Below are 10,288 nucleotides of genomic sequence, written 5' to 3'. Positions count from 1 at the left end.
GAGCGGCCGCATCCCTGCCGGGCCCCTGGAGGCAGTCGGGCTCGGTGCCCGTCCCCCTCCGAGTCTCAGCGCCAGGCTCGCGGCTGGTTCCGAGCTGCTAGGCGTCCGATGAGGGACTGAGAGGAAGCCCTCTCCCTGTTGTCCAGGAGGACGAAGCACCGGGTTCGGGCGCTCAGGAGAAAAAGAAAGAAAGAAAGAAAATGACTTCCTGGGAAGTTGTCCACACAGCACTCCTGTTTGCGCTTCTTTATTCCTCCCTAGCTCAAGATGCCAGCCCCCGGTCGGAGACCCGGGCTGAGGAAATTCCCGAGGGGGCCTCCACCTTGGCTTTTGTGTTTGATGTGACTGGTTCCATGTATGATGATTTAGTTCAGGTGATCGAAGGGGCTTCCAAAATCTTGGAGACGTCTTTGAAAAGACCCAAGAGACCTCTTTTCAACTTTGCTTTGGTGCCTTTTCATGATCCAGGTAAGGGAAATATGCATGCTTCGTATTTGCGATGTCTCATGATTCCATGATTTCTTATGTTGTGATATTGTTTTATTGTCAGGAAGTTCCCAAACTTTATTTATTTATTTATTTATTTATTTATTTATTTATTTATTTATTTATTTATTTATTTATTTTTTAATGTGCAGCTGAATACAGTTGTAACAAAGAATTGCTTGCTGGCGTCTGGGTTTGCTCTCTGATACCTACTTAAGTCTCAGCCATGGAGTAGATGGCTTGTTTAGGGAGCTTATGCCGTGGTCCCCAAATTTGGAGATGTGGAGTTATGAGCACCAGAACCAGGAATCTTCGGCAACGACATCAAAATCAGAGTGAATCGACTTACTTGTCTTTTAGAACTAAAGTATGTTCATTACAAAGGCAGACTTGGACATGAGTTTATGGCAGCAGTGCTTTAAGAGCTAACTTCCAGGTTGAAAGCACACTCAGGGTAACTCTCACACAAGAGGGGAAAAAAACCTGTTGTGTGAGACACAAGGAAACTTGTAAGTAATAACTACTGGTGGAACCGAAGACATGAAAATAAAAGAGAGAAACCATTCATTTCTTAACTGAATCTTTTCATCTTTGCACAAGATCATCATTAGGTTCAGGGTTGAGTATAAACATTGTGTTCATGTCTCATATAGGAGAAATGCATGTAATTTGGGATGTCTGTGCTTTTTAAAGGTAGATGAAGCGAAATAACTTCATTTTTTGCCCTAAAGCCATGGGTTTCAGCTGCTCCACTGTAATATGATCCTATTTACTTTTTTCAGTTTCTCTTTAAAGTAGCACCTCTCAGTGAGGCTTCTGGGAGTCCTCATTGTCATCACTGAGGGTAGCATTGCAGGGGGAGCCCTGGGGTTTGCTGTCTAATGTCCACCTGAGTTTCATTAGCACAGGTTGCTGCCCAGTTGGAGAAATAAAACAGTGGTTTCTTAAAAGTCCTCCCCCACTGTTCTACACTTTTCCTGAGAATTCCTTTGAAATTCTCCTTCACTGGAGGACTTTCACACAGCCTTTTCAAAATTCGAGTGTGAAGAATGGGAATCTCAAGTTCTTTCTTGTGTATTTGGCAAAGAGATACGAATTTAAATTACTGCTAGGTATTAAATATGGACGTTTCAACTATTAAAAACTGGCACTGGGAGAAATTTAGAGAGATAGAACTTTTTGGGGATTTTCGTGTTCTTCAAATGATAAGAATAATAACCTGTTCTACTCTTCTGGGATATGTGTATATATATTAGTAATTTCTACATGCATTAAACATGAAATGTTCTTGTATTTGAATAAAGAGTTAAATGGCTATTGACTGTGTTTACTATCTTAGTAAGATACCTTGTATTTTGTGATTCAACATATTAAATGCCGAGATGCCTATTGTGATGCAGTTGGAGGCTTTTGTTATTTTGGAATAGCCTAAATATGTCTCTTCTATATGGCTGAATCTGAAGTGGGCTAAAAAATAAAAATCATTTCCTCTAATTAACACCACAATTTGCTTTTCTCCAAGGAACTCTTATGAAGTTACGTTGCTGTAAACAGAACACAAAAATTGCCTCAAGTCATCAGTGGAAACTAGATTATCATGATATTTTGAAGTGAGATGAAAACTTACTGGAATAATTGTATTATGGTTTGCCGCCTTCCAATTGTTATCAAGTGGGAAAGCTTGCAAATTGTAGTAGTTGACTTTCCCATAGTTTAGCAGTCATGAAAGTGGGGGAAACTTGGCATGCTAATGACAGATGACTAATAAAATAGAGCTTTTTTGAATTAAATTATATGAGAAAATAGTTAAGTAATGTATGATTTCACAAAATTAATTATATAAATAATTCAACAAAATTATTACTTATTTCCATTGTGATTCAAAGTAGAGATAAGTGGTCAAGTTGTTTATGCTATCTAAGATTGTGAAGATAAAGAAGGCCAGGTGTAGTGGCTCACACCTGTAATCTCAGCACTTTAGGAGGCAGAGGTGAGAGGATTGCCTGAGCCTAGGGGTTCGAGACCAACCCAGTCAACTTGGTGAGACCTTGTTTCTACAATAAATCAACAAGTTAGCTGAGCATGGTAAAGTACACCTGTAGTTCCAGCTACTTGGAAGGCTGAGGTGGAAGGATTGCCTGAACCCACAGATCAAGGTTATGGTAGCCATGATCATGCTACTGCACTCCAGCCTGGGTGACAGAATGGGGCTCTTACTCAAAACAAACAAACAAACAAACGAAATATATATATATTTGAGGAGTAAGCAAGAAATAGAAAGTAAAACATACTATTAACCTTAAACTATTCACTTTACTAGATTGCAGTACTATATTTCTGTGACATTTTCTTTCTTACTGTATATATGTGTGTGTGTGTAATCATGAGTTTCTGGCTCCCTTGTAGCTCCGATGGATGATTAACTTGGAATGACAGGAGGGACCTTGACTGAGAATCAGCAGTTTTAGTCAGTGACATTACAAAAGTCAATTTACTTTTTATATTTTAGTTTCCTCAACTGTAAAATGAGAAAATTGAATTTGAACATCTCTAAGGTCACTTCTAATTGTGACATTCTATGATTCTCTGTTCTACATATGGTTATTTTCCTAATCCTTAACACATTCCTATGCTTGGATGATGCAAATGATATGGGAAGGAATAATGTGTGGAATTTAATATAATAGCTATATTAATAATTTTGAATGCTTAAAGCCCTTTGACATTTGTTATCACATAATGAATAAGATCTGGTATATAGCTTAAGGTTTTTGACAAAAACCTTTAGACCTTTGCAGATACTGCTTTGGAACCATGCATTACAGTTTGGGGGCAAGGTGTGTGTTTGCAGGTGGAAGTGAATTTAAAACACATGGAAAACAATAACATAAAAGAGGAAGGATGTCTAACAAGTTGAAAATGAGATTATAAAACACTGGGAATATGTGCTGCTAAGAAATATTGTGTTGAAGAAGTGGCAGCACATCCACCTGAAGTAGGAGGAGGTGTAAGAAATGACCAGGGATAATGGAAGGGCGAGCCAACCTTTTGATATATTTTTTTAAGATGTGGGGTATAATTCAGGGCTAGGAACATAAGTGGTCATCATGGTAAAGTTTGGGCCTTCCTTTGGTCACCTCTTCACCTGGTTTGATATCAGGTATGCTTACTGATGTTATATCCCCCTCTCCCCAGAGTGTCCCCCTACTACTGGTCCCTCAATGTTTGATTTTGAAGTTACCTATGGTTAAGATGGTTATGCTTCACATAAAAGGGAATAAAATAGACAAAAGCTCCAGAGCAGTGAAAAGACTGAAGTATCTAGAACACACAATGAGGGATAGAAGAATTTAGCGGGTGAGTTAGAAATATAACAGGGTAAGTTCAGGAAAGGGCTTGTAGACCATTGTGATCTATGGTTAAGATGGGTTTTCCACTTTCATAACCTCATTTAGAGATGTAATTCCCTTGCCATACAATTCATTCATTTAAAATATACAATTTGATACTTTTTAGTCAATTTACAAATATACAGTCTTCACCACAGTCTGTTTTAGAACATTTTCATCATCTCAAAAAGAAACTCTGTACCCTTTAGCTATCAGTCTTCTATACTCCATCATCCTACTCTTAGCAACCATTAATCTGTTTTCTATCTCTATAGATTTTTCTGTTCTGGACTTTCTTTTTTTTTGAGTTGGAGTCTCACTCTGTCACCCAGACTGGAGTGCGGTGACCGCTCCTGGCCACTGTAGCCTCAACCTGCTGGGCTCCGGCGATCCTTCCGCCTCAGCCTTCCAAGTAGCTGGAACTACAGGCGCGCTACCACACCCAGCTAATTTTTGATTTACTGTAGAGATGAGGTATCGCCAAGTTACCCAGGCGGGTCTCAAACCCGCGGGCTCAGGCAATCCACTCACCTCAGCCTCCCAAGGTGCGGGGTTACAGGCTGAGTTCTGGACTTTCATACAAGTGGAATCATATTATACATGTGGTCTTTTGTGACTGGGCTTCTTCTTTTTTTTTTTTTTTTTCCGAGAAAGCAGGATTTATTGAGAGGACAGAAAAGCTCCCACAATGGGAGGGGACCAGAAGGGGTTGCCTGACTGGGCCTTTTACTGTAGCATAAGGTTTCAAAGGCACAGCCATGTTGTAGCATGTGTTAGTACTTCATTCCTTTTTCATGGCCAAACAATATTCCATTGTGTGATATACCACATTTTGTTTATCCATGAGTCTATGCTGAATATTTGAGTTGTTTCTGCTTGCTGTAAATATTCATGTACATGTTTGGTGTGGACATTTGCTTTCATTTCTCTTGGGTACATACCTAGAAGTGGAATTGCTGAGTCATATTAACTCTATGTTTAATTGTTTGAGAAATTGCCAAGCTTTTTTCCAAAGCAGTTGTACCATTTTACATTACCACCAGCTGTATATGAGGACTCTGACTTCTTCACGTCCTCATCAACCTGTTATTATCAATTTTTAAATTCTTATGTTTTAATTTTCACTGTGCTTTTTAAAATTTTAGATTCAGGGGTTGTGTATTTATTACATGGACATATTGTATAGTTGTGGGGATTGGGTCTCAGGTGGTTTGTTCCCCAGGCAGTGAACGTTGTACACCATAGGTTTACTGTACTTTTTATATGGCACTCAAAATGTATTTCCGTCTTCCTCAGTATTGAGGAGGGCTGATGGTCTTTTTTTGGCTGAAACTTCTTTTACCACTCAGTCTTTCATTTCCCCATCTCTTTTTAAGGCAGGTACCAGAGACAGAAGGAGAGAGAACAGGACAGCATGTTTTAATGAGTTACTTTATAGAAAGAAAAGTTCTCTTTTTTCCTCTTTTGTAATTGTGTCTCCACTTTCTTCCTAGGATATCTTATGCTAGTCAGCATTCATTCATTCATTTACTCACCTATTATGTTTCAGGCATTGCTTCACATAATCGCTCTGGAAAAAATAAAAAGCAGAAAAAGGGCATGGGGAGTCTGAGGTAGACTGAGGTGTTGAAATTTTAAATAAGGCAGCCAAAAAAGTCTCCAATTTAAAAGGTCTCATTTGAACAAAGACTTGAAGGCAGTAAGAGAGGGGGCAGCAATGAGGATATCTGTGGAAATAATGTTATAGGCAAAGGAACAATAAATTAAAAGCACTTGTGGCAGGAGCATCCTCACATGTTCAAGGAACGGTGAAAAGACTGAAGTATCTAGAACACAGTGAGTGATAGAAGAATTTAGGGGGTGAGTTAGAAATATAAAGGGGTAAGTTCAGGAAAGGGCTTGTAGATCATTGTGATTTTGGCTTTCATGCTGAATGATCCATTTTAGAGTCTTGAAGAGAGCAGTGACATGATGTGACATGCATCTACATAATCATTTTGTTGAGAATAACTAAAGCAGAGCAAGGGCAGAAAACAGGGGGAATTGACAGAGACTGTTGTGTAATTCAGGCAAAAAGTGATCGTATATCTTGTGTGAAGTTGGTGGCTGTGAACATTTTAAGAAATAGTTGGATGGTTGTATTTATTGAGAATGAGACCAAAAGGTTTTAATGATGGACCGGATGTGAGGTCTTAGAAAGATATGAAAGATAAGACTGGATGTGAGGTCTTAGAAAGATAAGAAAAATATAAAGATAAGAATTTGCCTTGAGTGATGCTATGATTTGGATGTAGTTTGCCCATGCCAGATATTTCATGTTGAAATTTGGCCCCAGTGTGACAGTGCTGTTATTTAGGGCCTAGTTGGAAGTGTTTGGGTCATGGAGGTGGATCCTTCAAGAATAGGTTAATGCTGTCCCTTAAGGGTGGTTTCTCACTCTTGTGGGAATAGATTAGTTCTGGCAAGAGCGGGTTGTTAAAGAGACTCTGGCTTCCTAAATTTCTCTCTTTTGCTTCCTCTCTTGCCATGCGATGTCTTTGCACATGCCCCCCTCTTCCATTTTCCATCATGAGGGGAAGCAGCATGAGGCCCTCACCAGATGCAGCTGTTCAATCTCGAACTTTCCAGCCACCAGAATCGTAAGCCAAATGCACCTCTTTTCTGTATAAATTACCCAGCCTCAGGTATTCTCTTATAGTACCACTAAAATCAGACTAAGACAAGTGAGTAGAAACATAGCCTGGCCAATCACTGAGCTGGAGAAGAAGGTGTGAGAAACAGGTTTGATAAAAGATGTGATAAGATAAGGTTTTGATTTTTGGATATGCTAAAGTTAAAATTTGAGATGCCTTTTGCTATCCAAGTGGAAATAAGAAGACAATTGGATATATGAGTTTTAAATTCAAGGAATGACATCTGGGTCAGAGATAAATTTGGGAACCTAAGACATACATACATATAGATGGCATTTAGGGCATTTAAGACTAGATGAGACCATTAAGGAACTGACTATAAATAGAGAGGAGAGGAGGCCTGAGGACTCAGCCCTGGGACTCTCTAATGTTTAGTGGTCAGAGAGATGAGGGTGAATCAGCAAAGCAGTCCAATAAATTGAAGTCAGAGAGGGAGGAGAAAAGTGTATTATTCTAGAAGTTACGAGAAGAAAGTACTTTAAGACAGAGCGACTAATTGGTCACTTAAAAGTACGATTGAGAATTGGCTAGTCAAGTTAGCAATGTGGAAGTCATTGATGATTCAACAAGAATAGTTTCAGTGAGGAGACGGGAGTGAAAGCCTGTTTGGAGAGAATTCAAAGAGAATGGAAAAATAGGAATTGGAAATCTTCATAATTACACTGCTGTGTCCAACTACTGGAATAGTTGCTTTGTTTGTGAGGCTAAAATTGAACTTAGTTTTGAAAAATGGTTCAACTAATATTTTACAAAAAGCAAATATAATACAGTAGAAAGAACATCTAATCTGGTAGTCTTGTGTTCTTTTCCATATTGTCATTTAAGCAAGTAATTTAACCTTGCTAGACCTCTGTTTCTCCATCTATAAAATTAATACATTGGTAGGTTATTATCAAAGTTCATGATTTAAATAATCATAGTATAAGTAAGTGATTGTAAAGGGATTCTGGAAAGCAATAACTTGATTCATTGGGAGAAATATCAGCATTGCACATCTTTCATTTTAATAAAATCTGCTAGACTTCAGTGACTTTGTATGGTTTGGCTGGCTCTATATAGTGTTAAGAAACCTTCTAGGACTTTTTTTTTTGTTGGAGTCTCACTCTGTCGCCCAGGCTGGAGTGCAGTGGCATGATCATGGCCTCTGCAGCCTGGATCTACTGGGCTTAGGAGATCCTTCCACCTCAGCCTTCCAAGTATCTTACAGACATGTGCCATCATGCCCGGCTAGTTTTTGTGATTTATTGTAGAGACAAGGTCTCACCAAGTTGCCCAGGCTGGTCTCAAACCCCTGGGTTCAGGCAGTCCTCTCACCTTGGCCTCCCAAAGTACTGGGATTACAGGCTGAGGCACCAGGCCTGGCCAACTTTTTTTTTTTTTTGAGTTGGAGTCTCACTCTGTCACCCAGACTGCAGTGCAGTGGCTGCTCCCGGCCACCGCAGCCTCGACCTGCTGGGCTCTGGCGATCCTTCCGCCTCAGCCTTCCAAGTAGCTAGAATTACAGGCATGCGCTACCACGCCAGGCTGATTTTTTGATTTATTGTAGAGATGAGGTCTAGCTGCCCAGGCGGGTCTCGAACCCGCGGGCTCAGGCAGTCCACTCACCTCAGCCTCCCAAAGGCGCAGGACTACAGGCTGAGCCACCGAGCCCGGCTAACTTTTTTTAGTTAAACAAATTCTTTTAGAATATTTTTCTAAATAATAGCAAAATTATTTGAAACCATAATGGACAGAAATATTTTTACAAGGAAGATATTTCAGACCTTGAACAGCTAGGCAAATTTATATGAACTAAACTTCAAATTGAAATGTTTTGGTTTCAGTATGTATAAGAAAAATACCGAAGCAGCTATCAGTCTTTCTTTGTCTCTAGCACATCCTGTAGGAAGAAAGATTTTCATGTGCTAAAGGATTGGTGTATTATGTCAAGGAGCTCTTCAACTGAAGGGAATGAACTAAACTTTAAGAGTGAGATACTTTTGAACAATGATAACTTTTGTTTCTCAGGATGCCAAAATATTTTATCATAGAGAATGAGTCTATGTCACTGGATTCTTCCTGAGGATATGTAAAGATGTTTTACTATGCCTAATAGAAATATTCTCTTAAAGTTTAAGGACCAAGTTTTGGTAAATCAAATATCTTAAATGTGTAAGGGATGTTTCCTATTTAACAGAATCCTTTATGACTCCCACAGAATGAAGAATTTTTCCTTTCCTGTTTTTTAGTTGGGGAATAGCCTTCTACTTTATTGATAAATCAGAGTTTGACTTTGTTTATTATTTATCTCTGATCAAAAAGATAATAACCATTCTCAATGCCTTTTATAATTCTGCTTACTTATATTTCTCCCTGTCTAGACATGATGCTCCTTGGGAAAAGACTGCTTTGTTCATGTTACAGGCACACTGTAGACACTCAAGAAATGTTTCATGAATGAATGAATTAATGCTACAGACAAAAACTGATCATTTCTCTGATTATTTCAATCATGTCTTTCATAACTATAATTTTACTTTTTTTTTTTTTTGAGCCCGAGTCTCACTGTCCCCCAGGCTGGAGTGCAGTGGCAAGCTCACAACCACTGTAACCTTGATCTGTTGGGCTCAAGTACTCCTTCCACCTCAGCCTTCCAAATAGTTGGAACGACAGGCACACGCCACTGTATTCAGCTAATTTTTTTTTTTGAGTTGGAGTCTCACTGTCTCCTAGGCTGGAGTGCAGTGGTATGCTCACAGACACCCCAGCATCAATCTGCTGGGCTCAGGCGATCCTTCCACCTCAGCCTTCCATGTAGCTGGAACTACAGGCATGTGTCACCATGCCCGGCTAATTTTTTTGTGTGTGTGATTTATTGTAGAGATGAGGTCTCACCAAGTTGCCCAGGCTGGTCTTGAACCTGTGAGCTCAGGCAATCCTCTTACCTTGGCCTCCCAAAGTGCTGGGATTGTAGGTGTGAGCTACCTCTCCTGGCCAATTTTAAACCATAAACTGAAGAATATAATTTACGACATAATAATTTGCTAATTAGGTCTTTTTGGTGATAAAATATAGCCCATCTAATCTTGAATATGAAATGGAAGTATTATTGTGACCCAGGTAATGCCCGATTGAGACTTGTGTAGTTACTGAATGTTTGTATGGCTGGTAATTTTGTTGGGGATTTATATATACTTTGAAATGTCTCAGTTGCATGCCATAAGGCTGTCTTCCTACCTTACAGTTTTAACTGGACTGGCTGAAGGAATGTTACAACAGTTAAACCAATTTCCAAGGATCACTATCAAATGAAGTATCCTTGTCATAAGTGTTCTCACAAATCTATAGGGATTCTCAACCTTGGTTTTGTTTTTGCTGATAATCCTGTGAAGATTCCCCATTGCTATGGGGAATAGGAAAAATGTAAAAATATAAGCCAGGCTCGGTGGCTCGGCCTGTAATCCCGCGCCTTGGGAGGCTGAGGTGAGTGAATTGCCGGAGCCAGCGGGTTCGAGACCCGCCTGGGCAACTTGGAGAGACCTCATCTCCACAATAAATCAAAAATCAGCTGGGCGTGGTAGCGCGCGCCTGTAGTTCCAGCTACTCGGAAGGCTGAGGCGGAGGATCGCCGGAGCCCAGCAGGTCGAGGCTGCGGTGGCCGGGAGCGGCCACTGCACACCAGTCTGGGTGACGGAGTGAAACTCCAACTCAAAAAGAAAAAAAAAAAATAGAATTATGTTA

General features: G+C 39.9%; 1 protein-coding gene across 1 annotated transcript in view; it reads left to right on the top strand.

Moving 5' to 3' along the window:
* The first annotated feature begins 1 nt into the window (after window position 1).
* Window positions 2-10,288, top strand: part of HMCN1 (hemicentin 1) — a 467,592-nt gene continuing 457,305 nt past the window's right edge. The window contains exon 1 of the mRNA XM_008072785.1: window positions 2-468. Within this exon, the coding sequence (XP_008070976.1) occupies window positions 201-468 (268 nt within the window). The 5' untranslated portion in view covers window positions 2-200. The remainder of the gene's footprint in view (window positions 469-10,288) is intronic.

The sequence above is a fragment of the Carlito syrichta genome, unplaced genomic scaffold (genome assembly GCF_000164805.1).
Source record: "Carlito syrichta isolate Samal-C Ts95f unplaced genomic scaffold, Tarsius_syrichta-2.0.1 Scaffold315407, whole genome shotgun sequence".
NCBI lineage: Eukaryota > Metazoa > Chordata > Mammalia > Primates > Tarsiidae > Carlito > Carlito syrichta.
Note: the sequence above shows the minus strand (reverse complement) of the source record. Positions and strands in the feature narration are given on the sequence as shown.